The 23,607-nt window shown below is 38.0% G+C and overlaps 2 protein-coding genes across 5 annotated transcripts; both read left to right on the plus strand.

The window, feature by feature from the left end:
* The first annotated feature begins 315 nt into the window (after positions 1 to 315).
* On the plus strand, positions 316 to 5,935 carry LOC135648969 (uncharacterized). Of its 2 annotated transcripts, none has more exons than XM_065167018.1 (8): positions 316 to 467; positions 696 to 761; positions 2,289 to 2,353; positions 3,934 to 4,001; positions 4,880 to 4,986; positions 5,285 to 5,346; positions 5,421 to 5,503; positions 5,578 to 5,935. In XM_065167018.1, the coding sequence occupies exons 2-8, from the start codon at positions 704 to 706 to the stop codon at positions 5,690 to 5,692; spliced, it is 558 nt and encodes a 185-aa protein (XP_065023090.1). In that variant the 5' UTR covers positions 316 to 467; positions 696 to 703; the 3' UTR covers positions 5,693 to 5,935. The 2 variants fall into 2 exon arrangements, with proteins under 2 accessions (XP_065023090.1, XP_065023091.1); XM_065167019.1 differs by having other exon boundaries at positions 5,285 to 5,334.
* A 3,304-nt stretch (positions 5,936 to 9,239) lies between these two features.
* On the plus strand, positions 9,240 to 18,320 carry LOC103998292 (auxin response factor 16). 3 transcript variants are annotated; one of them, XM_009419729.3, is made up of 13 exons: positions 9,240 to 9,829; positions 10,356 to 10,468; positions 10,547 to 10,642; positions 10,727 to 10,783; positions 10,912 to 11,067; positions 11,164 to 11,248; positions 12,834 to 12,924; positions 13,013 to 13,177; positions 13,265 to 13,460; positions 13,631 to 13,769; positions 15,023 to 16,635; positions 17,407 to 17,597; positions 17,690 to 18,320. In XM_009419729.3, exons 1-13 carry the CDS (start codon positions 9,784 to 9,786, stop codon positions 17,868 to 17,870), a joined length of 3,129 nt encoding a protein of 1,042 aa, XP_009418004.2. In that variant the 5' UTR covers positions 9,240 to 9,783; the 3' UTR covers positions 17,871 to 18,320. The 3 variants fall into 3 exon arrangements, with proteins under 3 accessions (XP_009418004.2, XP_009418003.2, XP_009418005.2); XM_009419728.3 differs by having other exon boundaries at positions 9,248 to 9,829; positions 10,353 to 10,468; XM_009419730.3 differs by lacking the exons at positions 9,240 to 9,829; positions 10,356 to 10,468; positions 10,547 to 10,642; positions 10,727 to 10,783 and having other exon boundaries at positions 10,929 to 11,067; positions 11,148 to 11,248.
* Positions 18,321 to 23,607: the final 5,287 nt, after the last annotated feature.

Raw genomic sequence — 23,607 nt, forward strand, 5'->3', positions numbered from 1 at the left:
TTAAGAATATATAGAATAAACCCCTCAATATTCATCTATCATATGATTACCCCCAAAACAGTAAAATAATATGCATATATTAAGTCTAAATCGATTATATATATACATATATATATATATATACATACATATATATATATACATACATATATATATATATAGTCGGTTCACCAGAACATCCTTCGTGTGCCGACTTGCGCTACAACTCTCCTAAATGTGCACCACCTCACCAAGTCGTGAATTAATTCGTTGCAACGTGGATGACCGTCACCACAAAAAGAGAGAGAAGTCGATGTGTGTCCAATCTCGTGCTACAAAAGCCTTTACAGTGACGGCGCCTCGATGCGCGTTGATCCGTCGACCAACACCCGCTCCTGCCGATCTCCACTGCCGCCGCCGTCCCCTCCCTCCGACCACCTCTTCGTCCTCGTCCACCGCCGGCCCTTGGGGAACCGACCCCTAAAGAGGTTTGCGACCTGTCTATTGCTTTAGATGTTATCTTGACTCCGTTATAACGCTAAAGGCATCTGAGATATATCATTGTAAGATTCAAACAGATTAAGTGAGATTTAGGCATAAGGTTAGATTGTTCAATCCCCATCTAGGGTTTAATTTTTAGCTCGTCATGAGAAACTCTTGGAATTTTTTTTTCCCTTATTTGGAAGTTGATGTTGATTTATGAATATTTTTTTCAGGTTCGATCATGGTTCTCTCTAGGCTTTCGCTGCTCGGTGCCAGGATATTAAGGGAGTCAAGATTAGGTAACGTTTTAAGTTTTCTTGTTTCGTTTCTGAAAGTTTTACTGTACAGACAAGGTTGCTACTTTTATGCCTAAATCAGTTCTCTACTTTCAAGTGTTTGAGGCTTGGTTGGAATCGAACATGCGTACGTGTTTATAGTGATGGTGTTGTTATTTGTGTATCGCCCAGAGCAGGTGTTGGAACTGTAGATTTGTAACTTGTCAATTTTGGCAGTGATCTAGCTTTGATATGTTTGTGGAGGTTGTTTGATGATTTACTTGAGGGTATATTTAGCACTTATTTTATGTAAATTTGGGAATACACACGCTGAACATATGACTGATCTGAGTCTTGACATGAAGCTTGAACTATCATATATTTGAGCCAGACATTTATAAACGTCTTAATTTGGAATATGAAAATAATGCAAAAGTGCAAGAGTGCAAGCTGATACTGACACAAATAGGCTTATCATCAACTGGCTTTTAAGTAATCGTGTATAATTATTTTTTAGTTTGTTGTAGTCTAACTGTATCTAGTTAGAATATAATGCAAAATGCAAAAAGCAAATAATTTGGAATATGAAAATAATGCAAAATGCAAGAGTGCAAGTGGATACTAACACAAATAGGCTTCTCATCAACTGGCTTTTAAGTAATCGTGTATAATTATTTTTTAGTTTGAAGTAGTCTAACTCTATCTAGTTAGAATATAATGATAATATTGGTAGTTTTTATGTTTGAATTGGAGTAAAGGCATGATATTGTATGATGAAGCATGCCATTTCATATCTTGTTCTTTAGATAAAACTAGATGGTACTTATGTTACTGATGATTATTTTCCTACCTTCTCATCACAAAACAATGAGGCAGATGTAATCAGTTTACACCTGCTGTTTGCATTAACCTTGAAAATTCATATGAGCTTTATTGTTAGGTGAACTTCAATTACATCCTTACACATTGTTCAATTGGCATATTTCCTTTTTTTTTTTGTTTTTTACTAATCTTGTTGAGTTTCCTTCTTTTTTGATTGACATTGTCATAGACTAATTCAAACATTGTAACTTTGAGTAGCTTGTCTGTTTTCTGAGGTCAGCCTCTTCTTTTGATTTATCAAATTGTATAGCATTGTTCAGTTGTTCCACTTCTCATTTCATCATTTGGCAATTGTAAGAGGATGTCGATTGAGTTATATTGAATGATCTGAGTCGTAGCAGTTGGAAGATGTGTTTCTATCTTGTGTTTACTCTAAGCTTAGCTTATGATACTATCTAGAAGTGGCCAAAATTTTTATTAGTACAACCTCGTGTTATATATAGTTATGTGTATATATATGTATGTATATGTATATGTGTGTGTGTATATATATATACATATGTATATATGTATATACACACATATATATACATGTATATATATGATTGTATGTATGCAATAATTCCTGGAACTATTCATCTTAGAAATCAATTCAGCTTTTCTCAAAACTAAATATATTTGTTTCTAGTTTATCTCTTTTCTCATGACTAAGTTATCTTCTCTTTGCAGGTCAAATTTCTACAATTCAAAGAGACTTGAAAACAGGGCCTTTTAGCCCTTTCCTATATCCCATGGTACGCTCTATTTTCCAAGAAAGTCAACTTACTATATGGTACAAATTTATCTTGAAGTGGTCAATTTTTTTCAGGCAATGAGTAATCTAGATATGGAACCCTCACAGTGTTCTTATTGGTGGCTGCTTAGGTGACTAGGCTGCTGCTGAGGTGATAGATGAGTCTTGAGCCACATAGGCTTTACTAGCAAGGACAACCATGTATACACACATTAGATAGTAACATATAATAGCATTATAGATATTGTGCAAACAAAGTTTAGAGAGTTGTAGGTTGCTTTAGGTAGGATAATTTTATTATTCTCATATTCATACATAGTATGATACTTATCATCTTGTAGTTCACAAACTACAAGATATCTTTTGAGTATTCCTCAGTATTAAATGGAAGTTGAGGTGCATCAAAATGCTTCTGTTCTAAAGATAGCAAGATTTTTACAGCATTATATATATATATATATATATATATATATATATATATATATATATATATATATATATATATATATATATATATATATATATATATATATATATATATATATACATTTGTGCAGATAAGTGATATCTTCATCATCCAAAAACTGGAAGCGACTTTGTATTAAATTCTTAGACTGGGTTAGCACCTAGTGGTCCAGGATACTGTTGGTGCATAGGATTAGGTCTATGGTGTGGATCCACCAAACTGTTGAACATCTGTGATTCTAATCTTGGTTTTTTTGGAGTATTTCATTTTAAAAATATACAGATTGGTGTGTAATATTTTGAAGCAAAGATTGGTATGTAGTATGTACTATTAGGATTTTTTTTTTTTTTTGAGATGCCAGACTTTTGCTGCATACTGGTGTTTGTTATTCGTAAATAACATTTGCAATATCTTGAATGCTTCGCGGATATGCCTATTCTTTAGAAGCTACCTTTTTGCACTGTATATTCTTGTCCATGACTCTTGTCAACCTTTGTATCATAGTAATCTGCCTGATATTGTTGCAAGCAAATGAAATATTTTCTTATTCAATTTTTTGTGTTGATTTTGTTATCTAGTCATTGTGGGTCCATGTTACTTAATATGCACAATCTTTTTTTATCTTTTCTACAACAAAGTGCAAAAGCTTGAGTCTCAATTGCACCCTCACTGATACATTAATTATCTGCATGAATCTCTTTTTTTTTTTTGCGTGTAAACATCTTCTGTTTTCTTTTACGGTCTCAAAGAATTTGAGAGAAAAAACAAAACTACGTATTCTAGATCTTTGATCAATCTTACATGAAGAATACTCGAGGCACATTCCATAGACAATTTCATTAATCACAAAATACGCTTCGTTCAGACCAAAGTTTCTTATCTAATTGATCAACCATAGCTGTGTCTCAAACAATCCATACATCAGTCGCACAATATTGCATACAACTCTATTATACATCTGGTTATCCATAGTTTTTAATCCAAGGGCCCTTTCATGTGTATCAAACCATATTTGGATTGAGTTTCTATATTTAGAAAGCTGACTGACTGTTCTTCAAGCTCCTTATTTAAGATAATAGTTGAAAATTGATGACCTTTATGATGTTGATTTTCAGGGAAAATTTTGTTTTTCTAACGCAGCCAATGGTCAAACTACTGAGGGGGATGGAAAAGATAAAGAAACGTATGCTCTTAATGCTTTAGTTGCATTCTGAATCTTTTGATTCTTGTGAAATGCGCATGGTTTGGTCACTAGTAATGAATATGTTTTGTGCACTTCAAACTGCTCAAATGCACTTTACCGTTGAGAGTTGTTATGATTGCTTTTGGAGGTTCAGTTATTTTATTATGTTTTTATAATCATTTTCATTTCCCGGTAGGTTTTTTTTAAATATTGTTGATACTGAATATTTAGGTCAAACTGTTATTGACACTACCGATGTCTTTTAGGCTCATATGTCACGCATCCTATCTTAAGACTTGTCACAGATTTGATATATGTTATCTGACTGCATAATATTGAAGCGAAGAACTGATTTTTCAAATAAGTAGTTGTTTTCTTTTTTTTTCCATAAAGTTTCTAAAATGGCAACATTTTGTTTTGCATTGACGGAAACTTTGAGTTAATTTGATTATTATCTGTCTAATTGTACATTCACATTCTTTACTTAACCAAACACCTCTCACTTTACTATTTTTAGGTGGAAAATTTTCTTGTATCCATGAATTAGGTTACCATCATCTTATGCTTTTTTGTTTGTTAGTCATATTATGATGAATCGCTCTTTTTGAGCATTCTGCACTATTGACGGATGGTCATAAACATTCTTTAGCAATACAATCCATTTGAGCTCCCGAATATTGAGAAATAGTTGTTGATTTTTTTTATCTCAATATCTTGGATAGCTCTTGCTGTATCCTGTTTTTACCCCTTAATCTTCATTCCGAAAGTAGAAAAAAGAACTGTGATATTTTTCCTTTATGCTTTTATAATATTTGTGTGATTGGTTACAATGCCATTGAAGTGGTGCTTTCTTCATTATGCTTTTGGTAACTGCCCAGGATATCTGTGACTTTCCTTGATAAGGATGGTGAGGAAAAGGTTATCAAGGTTCCTGTTGGAATGTCAATGCTTGAAGCCGCTCACGAGAATGACATCGAACTTGAAGGTTAGCATTCTCAGACGATAGTATTATCTCCACATAGTTTCCTCATTGAGCACCGTCTTAAAATGTGGTTCATGTGGCTGACGTGCAAGGTCAATCTTGTCACCATCTTGCATGAGGCCCATCCATAAATTCTTTATATCCCTCTTTTAATGGATAATGAGAAGCTCTTCTGCTTCACCTGTTGATGTCAGATGCAAACGCTTACAAGTTTGGTTAAGCTGTCTTTCTATTTAGTGTTGTATTATACAGAGTTCATGCAGAGTTAACTTTGGCTGTTGATTTATGCTTATGATGCTAGGGGCATGTGAGGGTTCTCTTGCGTGTTCCACATGTCATGTGATTGTGATGGTATGCCATGAGGTCCTCTGTCTAATACATTTCAATTAGAAGCTCTTAAGTCCTTGTGGCACTTCCTGACTATGACTTATTGGCAGGATGTCAACTACTACAACAAATTAGAAGATCCGACGGATGAAGAAAATGATATGCTGGACCTTGCTTTTGGCCTAACTGAGACGTGTGTACATGTCTTTAAATATTTAAGAGCCTTTACCGTTGGATCACGACTAATTTGCTGAGCATCGTATGCAGGTCTCGCCTTGGTTGCCAAATAGTTGCAAAGCCTGAACTTGATGGAATTCGATTGGCACTACCAGCAGCCACCCGAAACTTTGCCGTTGATGGATTTGTACCAAAACCACACTAAACTATTACACGTTCAATTGAAAGACTGGATCCTGACCTCAATTTTGTAGCTTTATGCCATGTAAAGTGTTATTCACGTTTATCACCATAATCATTCAAACTATGTGAGTAACTGGCGCAATAATTTTGATTTGATCTTGTTATCATTAACTCTTTATCTAAAAGGAGAGATTGTCAGTTTAAAGATCTACAATGATGTAACTTGTTATCTTTCTAGTACCCGGAGGTTAAGCATTTAAATCAACTTGAACTTGTTTTTTTGTTATGTTAAGGTGGTTTTTGATTGTTCCAATCGGAAGTTGATTTGGAGTCACTCTGGTTCTCTTTTTGAGTTGATCTCAAGATATGTTCAATGAGTTGAGATCTCAAGTTGATTTGAAGTTGATTGTTCCAATCTTTTTGATTGTTCGAATTTTTTTAATGGTGGGCGTTAGGAGCCGTTACATTCATTTATTATATAATTTGTGTAATAATGAGAAAGTAAGTAGGATTCATTTGTGACTATCATTAGCCTAAGTCAAAACTCAAGAGTGCATAATTTTTCCTCCACGTGTCATCTATCGGGCACAACTAGCTTCACTTGGTGTACCCGTGCGATGTTAAGGTGGTAACGAGTCATCGGATATATGGCTCCATTGTGTCGATCACATTGATCGTTCGTGTGAAGCTAGAGCTCCACCGTGTTGGCCATCGACACCAACACGTCACCCAGGTCAAATTCCTCGTAACAACTTTAGCAATGTGTACAGGTCAAAGTCACACCGATTCCGATACGACACGGATGGACGGTGGCAGCAAGTCGGAGACCGAGAAATGGATGTGAAGCTGACGTGGAACAAGAATCCAGACTTAGCTGGCAAAAGCTGCAATGAAGTGACCGACCCACCATCACAAAGGCAGAAATGAAGTGACCAACCGAGCGAAAGCCATAATGCCAACGCCAATGCCAATGCCAAACTTAAAAAGAGTTTTGCTGCAAATAAGCATAGAGAATATAGTGGCAGATTGAGCAGACAGCAAGTAACACTGTGTTTCTTTTGCAACCGGACACGACTTGTAGGACAGCCCAATGATTAATTGCTCGTTATTAAGAGAACTTTCTGTTGCTGATATCCCAATGCTTGCGACACACTTTAAGGTGATTCATTTTTTGTCATATCAACATAAATGTAAATGTTTTTGACACATGATGCAGTTAACTTTAGATGGTTAAACGGGCCACCTCCTTCCCGGAAAGAGAAGGGCAAAAGCAAAAGTTTCAGGCCCCATTTGCTCCTCCTTCACATCATTCTAAAATGCCAGAGTAAATTTATTCATTCCTTTGACTAGTTTCTTTTTTTTTTATTTCCATGTCTTCTAATAGCTTGGTAGATCCAGAATTTGTAATTCCATCCTATGTTGTTCGGTATGGGTCATCGATGATCCATAGATCGAAGTCGATCGAACGGTACATCGATTAATTCATTAATTAATTAGTTCATGGAGAAACTTGGATAGAGCTGAATAACTCCATATTTAAGATGTCAATATTAGTGAATTAGTATTATCGTTGTACATAATTCATTTTGTAAGACCCCTCGGAGCAGTTCCCAAGTCCCTATCGATTGTTAAGTGGAAAACACGATTCAGTGACGAGAGACGGATGCAATCAGTGGCAAACAGTAGACACGGTTGCGGATACATTAATTATAATTATTCAAATAGCTGCTCGAATCGGATCGAAATCAATCCGGGAAAAAGAAGAAATACAAAGAGATTGTTTTTTTGTGGTTCGAACCATATATCTATCTATCTGCGCGGCTTGGTGGGGCCCGTTCTGGTTCCCCCGTCCTTTCTGTACCACATGTGGGAGCGGGTCCCGCAAGAGGGACGTGGGCCTGGCAAGGTGGGACCCTCGGCCCCCACACCCGGGCCCCAATGATCTGTGCCCGCCCCTCGTGACATCCCATTCCCACAGTCGCATGAAGATTACGCTACAATAATTGCCGACAAGGCGATGATGATGCCATGATGAACACCGCGGCTTGGATCTTATCACGAACGTTGCGGCTTGGATCCCCCGATCCCAGTCCTTTTCTCACCCAAAAATAATAATAATAATAATAACATCATCCTGGGAAGCTGTAGGAATCATTGGTGGTGGATTGTGATTTTTTGCATTTCTTCGAGCCTCATCATTCCCATTCGTTTTTCTTTTGATGGAATTTTATCTCCATACTTTATTCTTCTTATTTAAATTAACTGACATCTTTAAAATTAATTTTAAATCTTTAATCCTTAATGAATGAATATAATGTACTAACGAAATTAATTAAAGAGATGATGGAAGCGATGCATCTTGTAGTTGTAACGTAAGACAAAGCTGTACAACGCACTCAATACAATCCTACACATGCATAGTTGAGTAGGCAACAAGTGATAGCATATCGATCTATGGGGAACACTAATGAACCTCCCCCATCCCTAATCTCTGATGTTCTTAATTGATTACTCTTCGAGCATCTCCGTACAAAGCATATGCATAAACAATCAAAGTGATCAATCTCAATCTCCCACACAACGTTGCCTGCCCACCTACGTCTTCTTCATAGGCACTATTAGGAGCAAGAGCATGGATTAAACAACTAATCGGTGCATCCAATCGGTACAAGCCGTCCTCTGCGTCGCTGTTTCCCTGCCGTATCACTCCATCCGCGCCCTTCGTGTTGACCGCTACCGACGTCGCATCCGTTCCCAGGTGAGGACGGACGGAGGAGGAAGGAGGAAGAGAGATGAGAAGCGCGCGCGGGTTCCGAGGGCGACGGCCGCGCGCCGCAACGCCCCACCCCTCCCCCGCGCGTGGCCGCACGGGGAACCGAGCTCTTAAACCTACGGCCGTAGGGACGAAACTACCCCCCCTTCTGTCCCGCAGGGGTAGTGGGAGGTGGGCCCTGGCTCTCATTAAAAGCCGGGGGTGGAGGAGTACGCCTCCGCGTCGGCGTCCGACAAAAGCTGCGCCCTCCTCCCACGCCACTCCCACGTCGGTCGGACCACCCGACGCCCGCTTCGCCCGGCCTTCGTTTCCCCCGTTTCCCCGCCCACCATAATGTATAATAAATAGGAAACCCGATGTGCTTCTAAATTAAATACTTACACTTAAACTAACTGAGACGAGTATTTCTTTTTTAACAAGAGTTAGTTAGTAATGATTTTTTTAAAACGTAATATTAATATATTAAATGTATATGACATATTTTTAATATTTGAAGGGTTATATCAAAATTTGGTCGGGCAGTGGTGGCATACTTGTAAAAGCAGTATTCTTGTAGGGACATCAAAGTCAATTTGCTCCTCCGGTTTCCACGCACCGTTTTACGGGAAGCCAAATAAAATAAACAAAAAAATCACATTTATATACTCACATATCTATTTTAAAATAAATATAGTAAGTCTAAAATAATTTATAAATATTTTTTTTATAAAAAATTAGTGTTTAATGTTAATTATTAATTATTATTTTTATTCCATTAAAAAGATGGAGAAGACGGCGATGCTTCCATCGTACCTTCTCTCGCTCTCTCTCTCTTTCTCTCTCCCCATCCCTTTCGTGTCGCCCCCAACCCGAACCAGCAGCGCACGGAACCCCAGCGAAACCCACCGCTTCCTCGTTTACCGGCGCCTCTCCGGTCTCCCCTTCCCTCGTCGCCGCGACCCAAGCAGCAGCAGCAGACGCGACCCCTCTTCCCTCCCCTGTCCTCCGAAGCCTACTCGCTGCCTGAACTAGCTGGACCGGGACCGGCAGGTGGGGTTTGGTACCAAAGGAAGAGGGGAGGGGAGGACTGTGTAGTTTCGGGGTGCTCGTGCAGGTGGAGCTTCTCGGTACGGCGACGAGAAAAAGGTTGCTTTTTTGATGGATCTTATGCGGCGCAATCGCACTGCGGGGAGTTTTCTATGGAGCGGAGGTCGCCTTTAAGCTATAAAGGGAGGGTGGCGGAAAGGTGGAAGCTTTCTTGCCCATAAAGGGAGAGAGCGGCTGGGGACGGAGCGAGAAAGGAGCTTTCCTGCTCGAGCATCTCAGATCGGAAGAGTGGCTCTTGGAACAGACCGCCCCAGATGAAGGTTCCCACGGCCTGCGGATTCGCGGGGACTCCAGTGGAAGGTGCACTTGTCGTTTGCTAATGATTCTGCCTCTACCAGTTTTGGCTTGTAGCACCGCAGGCTTTAGATGTCTCTGTTCGGTGATTTGGAGTTGTCGTCTCAGTTTGAATTCCATTTACTATTTTCGCTGCCACTTGTTTTCGTTTCTCTCAAAATCTGGTGCTGCTAAGTTTTCTGTCTTCCTCTTCTTCGTCTTCTTCTTCGTTATCTGCGTCGTCTCATGTCGATCTTTTGATGCCTCGCTGTTCATCTTCTTCACTCTCTGGCTCAAATTGGTTGTTGGATTTGATGATAGCATTGTGAAGCACTCATTGGTCACCCAGAGCGGTTGAGATCCAGGCATTTAAGAAGCTCAAGCGAGGCCGGAAGGCTGCAGAACTGCCTTTTTAAATATATTATTGCAGAATATATGCACATCTATGCTTATTAGAGTATCCACTCATCAGTGTAGAAGTTGCGACTTGTTGTGCTCACGTATTTTACCTTTCGGTATCCGATGATTGTTTGCGCTACCGTGTGTGAAGCAGGAGAAAAGAAAAGAATTGATTCTGAGCTATGGCATGCTTGTGCTGGACCACTGGTATCTTTGCCACCAGTCGGCAGCCTAGTGGTCTACTTTCCTCAGGGCCACAGTGAACAGGTCCGTCCTCTCGTGGTCTGGATCTGAATCTATCTAATTGTGTCTGTGAATGACATCATGGTATCATGGCAATATCAGGTCGCAGCCACGATGCAGAAGGAGATTGATGGCATTCCAAATTATCCCTCACTGCCATCCAAGCTGATTTGTGTGCTTCTTGATGTCACCATGCATGTATGTTTTGCAGAGAGATTCTCTTGCCTTCCTTATTGTGCTTTATATTTTGTCAAAGTTTTATGCTAGTGCATCTTTTTTCAGGCTGATGCTGAAACAGATGAGGTTTATGCTCAAATGACTCTTCAACCTGTCAACAAAGTAGGTTTGGAGGCAGCACAATTTCTTGATGATAGTAGCTTGCAGTATCAGCCTTTTTTATCTTTGCTATTATGGTTTTATTTTGTTTTGCATGTTGATATGTATAAAATGACACAACTTTGAAATAGTATGATAGAGAAGCAATGCTGGCATCTGAAATAGGCCTCAAACAGAACAAGCAACCAGCTGAGTTCTTTTGCAAAACACTTACAGCGAGTGATACAAGTACCCATGGTGGATTTTCAGTACCCCGCCGTGCTGCTGAAAAGATATTTCCAGCTCTAGTACGTTGACTTTATCTGTGGTTGTCAAGCTTCCTTCTTAGTGTTTAAAATTCAGATGTAGACTTTGCTTGTCTTACAAGGATAACATTTGGGTAGGATTTCACAATGCAACCGCCAGCTCAAGAATTGGTGGCCAAGGATTTGCATGACGTCTCATGGACATTTCGACACATATATCGTGGTATGAACCTCTACCTTCCTTGTCTTTTTGTTGGTTCATTTTTGCAATCAGTGCTCACTATGTAAGTACAGTGAAATATATATTAGATACGGAAGATGATTATCTAAGTTATGTAGTCATTATTGAACTTATCTACCCTAAAATACCCACTAACAGATTCTGCCTACAGTTATTCTGACTCCACATATTGGCTTGTCATTGTCCATGATTATCAATCTTTATCATTACAAGTGATTTATTGTTGCTTTGGATCACCCCAAGAGGGAGAGTCTCATCTTATCCAGAATTTCCTAGTAAAGGTATAGGGCTTCTCTTAAGATTTTTATTCACATGATAGACCGGGTACGAGGTAATGCTATGATGTAAGTTTTGTTCACTCTCCCCCATCATTCAAAGATCTGCATTTGCTCCAGAGTCGAAGACCTGCTTTGTTGGGATTTCTTAAGTTATTGGTCTATATAGTGGTTGGTGATCTTCATCTTGGTGCCTGCCTCCACTGCAATTCTGTGTTACTATAGACCAAAGATCAGAGGTTGTGTGACATCATCAATTACCAACATTTATGAATGCTTCCATAAACCTTTTACCAAATTATAACACATGGTCAAACATCTCCCCTTCCCCCAGGGATACTCAGTTTTTTAGTTGAGCATGTTCTTTGTGAATGTGAAGCTTAAAATTTGACAACACATTTTAGTTGGTGAGCAATAGCATGTTTAACCTTTCAGGATTTTTTTTAAAAAAAATTCTTTTCAAATGATTCTTGTGTTCCGTATCATACCTGGAGTTTCATTTAATATTGAGCTTAATAATTCCATGCTTATGAGGCTAAATTCCAATGGTTTACAACCACCATTCTCTGCAAAGTTTCATCACTTCTTGTTTTTGTTGTCATGAGATGTCTGTTGCTTGAGCTCCTTTGTTGTGTATCACCAGTCAATTTCTTTGCAATTATGAGATGCAAATGTGAAGTTCATTAAAACAACTGCATGTTTATTTGGTCATTTTTGTTTGCTCCCCTGATCGTTTCCCTCCCTCCTTGCTGCCCCCATCTTTCTTTCTCACATACAGATCTATCTGTTATTAAACATGTACCAAGGTTTGTTATTTGTTACAAGTTTAATAACAGATGTCTATGTCATCTTAACTGCCTTAAGTTTGTTAATTGCTGAAAAATTGGACACTTGCAAGTTTTAGACATCAAAAGAAGTTTGTAGGCTGTAGCATTGTGTGTTGCTAATCTTTGCTAGATTATAATTGCAGATATATGCTTCTTGTAATGTATTTGATAGAATTTGATATTTCTCGCATCACTGGTAGAACGCAGCATGATGTGTTATGTTAATCCCATCATTTTGAGTAAAAAAAAAAAGAAGAAGAAGAAGAAGTCGGTTCTTGCAAGAGTATAGGTTGGGCACTCACTGAGATTGCTTTTAAAGAGTGTCTATATTCAATAAGTTGTCTGCCCAGGCAGGTGCATCTCAGTGCATATGAAAGCTTTATGGTGATGTTTTTAACTCTGATAGTTGTTTAGTCCTTTTTAGTTGTCTGCTTGGTTTGATTTCCAGCACTGACAAAATTGCAGGTCAACCGAAAAGGCATTTACTGACAACAGGATGGAGTGTGTTTGTTAGCACAAAAAGACTTTCTGCTGGTGACTCCGTTCTCTTTATACGGTAGAAAGATAAATTTGATAGGAAATGTTTATGTTCAATGTATATATTGAATCATGAACAAGATGGGAAAAATTGTCTTGCTTTTCAGAGATGAGAAGTCACAGCTTTTATTGGGTATAAGGCGTGCAAATAGACAACAGCATGCTCTATCATCTTCTGTCTTATCTAGTGACAGCATGCACATTGGAATCCTAGCTGCTGCTGCTCATGCTGCTACCAATAATAGCCCATTTACTATTTTTTACAACCCAAGGTATTTCAGGTTTCCTGGTGTCTATGAAACACATTTTATCATCTCCTTGCAGTTTGGCATATTAATGGAATTCCCATTGTAAAATAGGGCGAGCCGCTCAGAATTTGTTATCCCGTTGGCTAAGTACAACAAGGCAATATATACCCAGGTGTCTCTTGGCATGCGATTCAGGATGATGTTTGAGACTGAGGACTCTGGAGTCCGGAGATATATGGGCACTATTACAGGCATCAGTGATTTAGATCCTGTGCGGTGGAAAAACTCACAGTGGCGCAATCTCCAGGTCAATACATATCTCATGATCAATTCTTTTGATCTGCGACAGGACACACTTAAAAGAAAAGAAACTTTATCGACAATATCCATGTGTTCATACAAGTCCTTCTGGAGAATATATATATTTTTGCTCTAGCAATGTTATAAATGATATCTCAGTAAGCTTTTAATTGACAGGTTGGATGGGATGAATCAACAGCGACTGAGAGACGGACCCGAGTGTCAATATGGGAAATTGAACCTGTGGTGACTCCTTTCTATATGTGTCCACCCCCATACTTGAGGCCCAATTTTGCAACATCGCCAGGAGTCCCAGGTAGGCAAGTTACATAGAAATGTAATCATGAATTTTAGCTACCATCTTGTCCAATATCATTTATGAAGTCATGACCATGATGTCTTTTAGGCATTTTAGGCACTTGACAGTATGCTTGGCTAATCTGACTCTTCTGTTGGTTTGTTGTATTATAATATTGTCATGATTATGACATAACCCACTAATTCACTATGATTTATGTCTCTGCTGATATCTTGAGATATTGATCAAACGATGCTGAATTGAATAGTAAAAGTACTATATTATTTTCATATATTGTTTAGCAAGAGTATATCTTAGAACAATTTTTTTGGTCAGTAATGCTAATTAGTGTTGAATCTAAGGATTGAAGAATATCTTGATGCCCATTTGTTTTTTGAAATTATTTCTAAGGGAGAATGTTGGGTAGTTGCCACAGTTAAATGTCTTAGATTGATACTTTTGAAGAAACTTAAATGTTCAATTTTGAACCTTGGTCATGCAGCTAACATTTTGTTTGGTTCTTTCGCTGGTAGGCAGGGCCCATAATTGTCATAATTCACCTCCCCCTTCCCCCTCAATTTAGCCAAACTATGCTTGAAACTTCCCCAATTTTGCTCATGTTTAGTGCAATTAAGATTGAAATATATTTCCTTACCTGGTGAAGAAAAAGTAGCTATATTTGCATCATTGAAAAAGAATTCTTCAATTGGCTATAGAAGTCCTTTAATCTCCTAGAAAGAACAATTGTCATTGTAAAATGAAGATTAGTGACCAGTATAATCCAGGTTATTAATCAAGGCCGTGTTATCATGAGCCCTATACCTCATGTATCTTATCGAGGCCAGGAGCTCTTCTCACTCTTTTATTTATTGAACCACATTTTCTGCAAAAGAAAAAGTTTTCTGAATGACACATTTTACATAGAACATTTTGTAAATTTTAACGTTTTAGAAAGATCAATAGATAACACATCAATTTATTGGAAGAGTAAAGAAGAAGAACAAAGGACTAGCATAGGATTTTTTGAGTTCCAGTTTTAGTGAGAACTTTACAATTTTGAACATGCATGTCTGCTTGACCAGGTCACTTAGGTATAGATGTTACTTCTGACAAAACATGACAACAAAACCATTCTAGTTAGATGCATTAGGGCTAAGCATTGCTGGTGTAACATGGAAAATCTTAGGATTATGTCGTGCTATTCTATAAGACACATCAAATATCATCCTTTTGTTCCTTGGCTTATATGCTAAACGTTGTTTACTTTGCAGATGAGTATGAAGTTGGAAATGGTTTGCATAGGGTGATGCCATGGCTGAATGATGACTTTAGCATAAAAGACAGTCAGAGTGCAATCTTTCCAGGATTAAGCCTGGTTCAGTGGATGGCTGTGCAACAAAATCGTCATCTAATGGCATCAGCTACCCAACCAGCGTGCTTTTCTCCAATGGTTGCATCAGCTACACAGGATGGTGTAGTCACAGAAGATCCAACTAAAATGCTAAGTTTTCAAACACCTGCTGCATCTGGGCCAAGTTTTAATTCCAAGTCAAGTCCTCAAGCACAACAACTGAATCAAACTTTGCAACTGCCTCATCAACTGCAGCAGCAACCACACTTGCTGACACAATCTTCCGTTTCTATGCAACATCAGCTGCAATCATCACCACTGCAACAAAAATCTATCAATCTGCAGCAGCAACAATTTCAACAACCAGGGCAGCTACAACAGTCTCAACCTCAGCAACTTAGACCTGTTGCTAATCAAGAAGCCACAGACCAGCAGCTTATGCAACAACAGACATGCAATGGACAGATTGGACTTCAAACTCATTCATCAAGTCAATATTTGCAGCCATCTCATCTACAACAGCAAGGATTGCAGGGCTCTTGTCTCTCAAGTATGGGCTCTCTCAGTCAGTCTCCGTTGCCTCAGATATTGCCAGTTCAACAACCATTAGAATGCCAACGTTCTCTCTTGCAGAAGCAGCAAGACCAATTGCAGCATATAATGCAGCCACAGATTCAGATGCAGATGTTGCAAAAGCTTCAGCAGCAACAGCTACTCTCTCAGCTCAGTCCACCATTGCAATCTCAATTATCACAGCAACTGACCCAGCAAAATCAACACTTCCAAGATTTCCAACAGCAGCTCGATGGCTCCAATCTTTTACCGCTTCAATCAGATCAACTGCATCAAGCACACAAAAGCATTGCCCTGGATAGCCAAAAGTCTCCTCTGCTTCTCAGAACTCAGTCTTCGCTCAGTGGGACCAATGTTCCATGTTCATCAAACTTTCCTTCAACTAACAGTAACATTGATTCATTGAGCTTACACAGTAAGGTCCAGCAAGGACAAAAGGTTTTGGTTGAAGAAACAGTTGCACCAGTTTTGGATAATATGCTTCCGGAACTTCAAGGAAAGACACAACTGATGGCCAAGCATGAGCAGTTCAACATAAAAGAATCCATGCAGATGCCCAATCAGCTGGCTGTAACTGATCAGTTAGATGCTTCTTCTACAACTTCTTTTTGTTTAGAAGGTAGTGGGCATGATGGTGTATCATTGCCCTCTCATTGTCTGGATGGTAATGGTCAAGATCACAGGGACAATTTTCTTCTTGGAACAATGCCAGATACCCTGCTCTCAAGAGGCTTGGGCACAAGAAAAGATATACAGAACCTGGTTTCTGGATATGGCCAGCAGAAAGACATTGATACGGAGTTATCCACTGCAGATATAAGTTCCCAATCATTTGGTGTGCCAGACATGTCCTTCAAACCTGGGTGTTCAACTGATGTTGTGGTCACCGAGGGTGTCCTTAATAGGGGAGTGTGGGCTAACCAACCACCACCACCACCACGAATGCGAACATACACTAAGGTTTGCTGGCTCTTCTCAATACTTAATCAATCAACTACATGGGTTATATATGTATATATATATATATATATGTATATATATATATATATATATGTATATATATGTATATATATATATATATGTATATATATATATGTATATATATGTATATATATATATGTGTGTGTATGTATATGTATATATATATATATATATATATATGTGTATGTATATGTATATGTATATATATATATATATGTATATATATGTATATATATATATATGTATATATATATATGTATATATATGTATATATATATATGTATATATATGTATATATATGTATATATGTGTATGTATATGTATATGTATATGTATATGTATATGTATATGTATATATATATGTATATGTAAGTATATATTAATGCATAAATCTTAGTATATGAAGAAATTACCTTTTTTTCTAGATATTCCTAGAAATCATCTGAAAACTGATTTATTTTACCACAAATGATTGCTTAAAAGACTGGATCAGTCTAGATAATTAAACTGCCTTCTAACTTGGTTTACTTGGGCTATGATATATTAATTAGGACTTCTAAGGTAGCAAAATATAGCTGGTAACATTTGATGAAGAAATAAAAGGCACATCATTTGAGTTGCAACTCCTACTATGCTGCCTATTTTCCCCGTTGCAATTTCCTTTTCTATGGTGTGAAGTGCAGCTGTATTGTCACAATTGTTTATAATGTTGAATATTCTCATGATACTAGTTATATGTTTTGACTGAAGGTTCAAAAGCGTGGTTCTGTTGGAAGGTGTATTGATGTGACCCGTTACAAGGGTTATGACGACCTTCGACGTGATCTTGCACGTATGTTTGGGATTGAAGGGCAACTAGAAGATACATACAGAACCGATTGGAAGTTGGTCTATGTGGATCATGAAAATGATATCTTACTTGTTGGTGATGATCCTTGGGAGTAAGCTCACACTATTAGCAATTCCTTTATTAGTTCAATTTCTAAGTGTTTTGTCGCGCACTGAAGTAACTGCTACTTCTATCTGGCTACAGGGAATTTGTTAGCTGTGTTCAGAGCATTAAGATACTATCGGCAGCGGAAGTCCAGCAGATGAGTTTGGATGGTAACCTGACAAGTTTGTCAGTGCGAACGGAAGCTTGTAGTGGGTCCAATAGTGGCAATCCCTGGAGAGGCCAATTTGATGATGCCTCATTTGCATCCTTTCATCACTAATCCACTTCAGTAAAAATAATCATCGATACATATGATCTACGAGGTTGGTTATGAACGGGTTGGGTAATCTACAGTCACTTCAAGAGAAGTTTCGATGAAAAGACCAGGCAAATGTTTTCTCTGCAGAGACCTTGCTACAGTTTGTTCGACACCCACTGCAATACCTTGGTGCAGTTCTCTAAGCTTCAATTTTTCTCGTCAGATATGTGATCCTTGCAACCATGCATTGCCGTGTCACATGTACATAAATGCTTGTATGATGTTGTCAAAAAAATAATACATGCATTTGCCTAGCATGCAGCTTGAAGCAGAGTTTTGCAGCAAAATGACATTTAGCTATAGGAAATACTAGTGTATCATTTGATTACAGAACTTATTGGTACTATATACATGTATGTAAGCTTGAATAGGTGTATCATTTTGTGTAAGTGAGACATTTTTATCTGTGTACATGAGTTGTATGGTGGATGCATAATTCCACTATCTACATTACATGCCTGACATCTCTACCAAGGATCATTTCAAGAATAGTCGTATATGATCATGAGAGATTTGCTTTTATATTTATTAGTTTATAGATATCGGTCTCAATAAGATATCGATCTAATTAGTTATTTTAGCATTCAAATCTGGTAGGTGGTAAATGACATGATTGACGCCTCATTGTCATATGGTAATATGTTGTCAACCTGTCATCATATGACAATTTATAGTCTCGTCAATCGCTCCAAATTACATCAACCACATGTGAGTGATTAGTAGGTTAACACGGTGATTGCCCAAGTTTGGATTGAGCCAGTCAATATGCAATCACCCCAATAATTATCAATGATATTTTCACCTATAAAAGGGGTTCTCTAGGTGTGGTCATTTCTTCTCATCAGAGCTATTCGATTAGACTGAATAGCCCAAACTCAAAAATTAACTTGCTCATCAGAGGAGAGGAGCATTTGTTGGGATGCCTTCGATTCGACGACTGGGATGCCTTCGATTCGACGACACCGAAAGAACCTCCATTTGGATCCGAATCCATTTGGACCAGAATTTGTATTAACAAAATCTAATCCCAAATTTGTACTTGATGATTCAAACATCTTGCCTTCTTTAAACCAAATTCAATCCCGATTAGATCCTCAAACTCAAACCACTAGTGATGTCACCAGCTGGACCGGCGGTGCTAGCACTTGACCGAACTTTTGGGTCACTAAATGGACATTTTTTTTTGACCCAAAACAATCTCACTTTAAGCCCAGTTGGCCCCTAATTTGATTGGCCTAATTACATTCTAAACCAACTCAATTACAACTAAAACTACTACGATCTAGACAAATTATTACAAGCAAGAATATTAATTTGTCCGACATGTCATTGGTTCATCCGGTGCTTTGTCTGACCCTTTGGCACATTGTCCTCTCCCTCAACGTATTGCCTAATCAACATATTGTCTTCTCGTAACATTTGATCTCCTTGGCGCAATGTTCGATCTTCTTGGCCCGATGCCCGAACTCATGATACGAAGCCTTCTACCGACACGTCCATCATTCCTCCGGTCTAACATCTAATCTTCTGACATGTTTAATTCTGGCCCAACTTCTTATTCTTCCTGCTATAATCAATTTGCCTCTCCTGATCGAAGCTAGTCCTACGTCACTCAAAACGTAGATTAGATCATAATATTATCAATTGGTTTTATTATCAAAATCTAAGATTCAACAAATATGATGCTTCTATAAATAGGAGGGAACCAAAGGGTCATGGGCTAGGTTTTTTTAAGCTATCACCTCCTATTCTTCTCTCTCCCTCTCCTCCTTATACTACAGCCCCTATTTAGGATGTGTGGACAATAAGAATGGGCAGCCCTTTCTTGATTGTGTGGTGCATGCGAGGAAGAGTTTTGAGCAGCGATTTGAATAACGTCTTGCATTTGAACTCATTTATCTAATCCCACAGATCTGTAGGAATTCAAGGATATACAATCTCCATAGGTAATTCTCATACACGTAGTTTTTAGTTTTGTGGGTTTTTTGCACACCAATCTTTGCACAACGATGAAATCTTATTTTCTACAAAAATTCTGAGATTTTTATTTTCTATTTTTCCATTGCGCATGTGATGTCACCCCAGATTTCTCAACATTAGGAACTATAAGTACATAGTAACTAAGAACAAATATGTCCAAAGAATTGGATTCCCTTATATCGTTTGGGGATTGCGATGTAGTGACCTAGTACATCCGCAATGGATGAGTCGAGTGAATTATTATTGAGATAATAATTCACTAAGCTAAAATGAGTTCTAATAAGTATGACTCACGGCCAGCTCAATATTAGGCCTAGAGGGTCGCACATATGGTAGGTGTTGCAACGAGTAGAGATTCGAATATGAGATATTCGCTGAAGCCCCTATCTTATTGGATATCCAATAAGACCCTGAATTATTGAATCCTATAGATGAGATCTAATAAAAGCCAATGAGATATTAGAGGATCTCTTATTGGATAGAGATCCACTAATCTAAGAGGTTTGGGTAGTTGGATGGAGATCCAATACCTAAAAGGGCAGGATCTATTAAGGTTAAGTTGATAAGGGGCCTCTATAAATAGGAATGAACCAAGGGTCATAGGTTGGGCCTTCTTAGTTGCCACCTCCTATTCTCCTCTCCCATTTTCTTTTTCAACCGATAAGTGTGAAGATACTCGCAACTCCTACCGTGTGGATCATCGCTAAAGATGAGGATAGTTGACCTCCTTCATCCTCTCTCATAGATACACATGATTTCAAGGATATATGATCTCCCTAGGTAGCATAACTATCTCATACGTGGTTTTCAGTTTAGTAGGTTTTTTCGCACTAATCTTCACACAATGACGAACACTTTTTGAGAAATATGATTTTTTTATTTTTTTTATTCTTCCGCTATGTATGTGATGTCACCCCTAGATTTTTTTATATTGAAGGCTTGTCATTTCCCCGTCGTGACCCTGCTATTAGTTTGCTTTAATGTGAGATTTAGAGAATCAATATATTTCCTTTCTTCCCGTTTGAGAGTTGTCAGAAAAATACTACATATGAGAGAATCTGCCATCTCGAACAAAGTCACATGAGTGGTAAAAGTGACTATATACTTAGTGAGGTCAAAGCTCTTGTCATATAGCTCTAGGGTTGTCGTATTGAATCCCTATTGGGATTGGTTCCTCTATAATACTCTTGGTGAAGGGTGATCTTAAGTAGAGATTGACTTCGCTTTCCCTATCTTATTGATTTTTTCTTTTCCTATCTTATCTCCTTTTTTATGACCTCTAGCCATTAGTCCATCTTAAATTTTGGACTTGCACACTAGGGGGGTGGTTTAATCGATTGAGTGATCGATTCATTCAGTCCTCTACCTCTTGAGGAGGATTATTCAGCAGATTACGAGAGCAGAGATTTAGAGAGTTATTTTCTTGAGGTAGATCCATGATTGTACCCCTTGTTGTGTGGATTGGACTAGTTGCATCAAGCAGGTAAGGAGCTACAAATTAGAACACTCTTGCTAGGAATTAGACTTACTAAATCAAGTTATGAAAGATTTTTCGAGTATGGTTATGATTTGAGCTAGTGGAGTTGTAGGTTGGGCAAGTGGTGGGTTAGTCATCAATTCTTGGAATAATTGACAGAAGAGTAGTGGATCGAGTAGTTGAGAAGTTGAGAGAGTGAGTCCGACCAAGAGCCAAAGTTGAACCAACTCTAGGAGTATAGAGATGTGAGGGTTCAATAATGGAGCATTCGGTAATATCGAGCTCGGATCCTCTAGTCCATTTGGCCCATTTGGCTCTTTAAGGTTTAGCCTAGATGGTCCAATGAAATTTTCTTGAAATATTTTAGTGGCCCTCCTTATGGCGTCAATCTAGTAGTGCATATTCTAATTTGTCTGAGCTAAGATGGTTATTCATATCCAACCAAAGTCTGTTTCAAGTGAGTCTCAGTCCAAGTTACCATTTGTGAAATGTCAAACCTACAAAACTAGATCGAGGGAGTTTCTGATAAATGTCCATCTAAAGATCAAGTTAGCTTTGGGTTTAGTGGACTAATTAGCTAATACTGAGAATGGAGTTATCGTGTGACAACGTAATTAGAGGTCCCTCCCTTTTATATGTGACTTTGGATATGAAATTACCGACCACAAAAATGGGATGTGCAACATTTCAAACTGAGGCATAGCATGATATCCATCGCACCCAATACCCTTATTAGCTGACTACGCCAATCAAGGGATATGGACGATCAATCGTTTGGTCATGTATCATCCTATATTGTTTGATCCAGACTATCACATGTTTTCCGTATATGACCAACATGTGATAATATGATCCTTTAGCTATCATTACATTATAGTAAGTTATCATTACATTTAGCTATCATTACATTATAATGATTATCTATTGATCATATTATTATTTATTGTTAATAAAAAAAGTCATAATAGTATTACGAGGATCATAGTTAAAGGATCGAAAAAGGTATTATATGATTATATTTTACTAAATAATTAATTTTTAAAATATATCATCTCGGACAAGTTTAATCAGCCAACAGAGGTATTGTCAATGGCCATTAATGGCTTTACTATTTTAGATACCTAATGCTGGCAACATCTTACCCGTTCCATGGTCCTAAAGCCCCAAAATTCCTGCCATGTGTCGCGGCAGGTACACTGTGTCAGTGAACACGAAGACCAAGATGAGGTAGGTCACCTCTTTCACTCTGGCATGTGCAGGGGCAGGTATACTCTGTCAGTGAACACGAAAACGAAGATGAGGGAGGTCACCTCTCTCTCTCTCTCTCTCTTTCCATGGCTTTTCTTCCCTGTTTGTCCACACACACTACTACTATCCACAACCACTGCATGCCTTCTTTTCCTGTGCTCTGGACTTAATTATGTCGCTCACAAATCTCTCTCTTTCACTCTCTCTCTTTCAATGAGTGTCATCTCTTGATATCCTGGTTGTTGAATGTATGTTTCTTCTAAATGAAACTAAGCTTCGTTCTTAATCTTCTCAAGTAAACTGTGTAATCTTCTATTGCTCGTTCGTTGTTCAACGTATTCTTCTTTTTCTAAACTAAACTAAGTAAACTTCTATTTTTCTGTTCATTATTCAATGTATTTTTCTCCTAATTAAACTAAGTAAATTTTTATCGTTATATATATATATTTTTCTAAGCTGAAATAAATAACGTCGTTGGATCACTATGTAACCTATACATTTTTTATCTAAACTAAATGGAATATATTTTTATCGTTCATTGTTGAACATAAACTTCTTTATTATATCTAAGTGAGATAGTTGAAGTGATTGATAAGATTAGTCTGAAATGGACGATTAGGGTGTGAGTTGATGATGGATGGATGGATGGATGGATGGATGGAGAATTAGAGGGGAAATCGAGTCAGTAATTAACCTTATTTTATTAAGCCTCCTTTTCTTTTTAGCTTCTTTTGTTGGTTCTTAAACCATTTCCCATTGCTTGCAACTCCATGGAAGGCTTACTACTTTCAATGCATCTACTAAAATATTCCCCACATTACTTAATGATTTTTAGCAGCCTTGCGGGCGGATCCATAAAATTCTTAAAAGAGTCATGTCATTGACTTACCATAATTTGGTCCTTTCTTTGGTGGTTGATCTCCAACAAAGTAGCTGATGATTAAAGAAAATGAAAGAACGATTAAGAAGATAAAACACAGCCATGTTTATTGC

The sequence above is a fragment of the Musa acuminata genome, chromosome BXJ3-9 (assembly GCF_036884655.1).
Source record: "Musa acuminata AAA Group cultivar baxijiao chromosome BXJ3-9, Cavendish_Baxijiao_AAA, whole genome shotgun sequence".
NCBI lineage: Eukaryota > Viridiplantae > Streptophyta > Magnoliopsida > Zingiberales > Musaceae > Musa > Musa acuminata.

Coding starts and splice junctions, on each gene's coding strand:
- LOC135648969 (XM_065167018.1), top strand. CDS start 704: ATGGTTCTCTCTAGGCTTTCGCTGCTCGGTGCCAGGATATTAAGGGAG. Junction 762..2,288: donor ATTAAGGGAGTCAAGATTAG/GTAACGTTTTAA, acceptor TTCTCTTTGCAG/GTCAAATTTCTACAATTCAA. Junction 4,987..5,284: donor GAATGACATCGAACTTGAAG/GTTAGCATTCTC, acceptor TTATGATGCTAG/GGGCATGTGAGGGTTCTCTT.
- LOC103998292 (XM_009419728.3), top strand. CDS start 9,784: ATGAAGGTTCCCACGGCCTGCGGATTCGCGGGGACTCCAGTGGAAG. Junction 9,830..10,352: donor CGCGGGGACTCCAGTGGAAG/GTGCACTTGTCG, acceptor CCGTGTGTGAAG/CAGGAGAAAAGAAAAGAATT. Junction 13,461..13,630: donor CACAGTGGCGCAATCTCCAG/GTCAATACATAT, acceptor TTTAATTGACAG/GTTGGATGGGATGAATCAAC.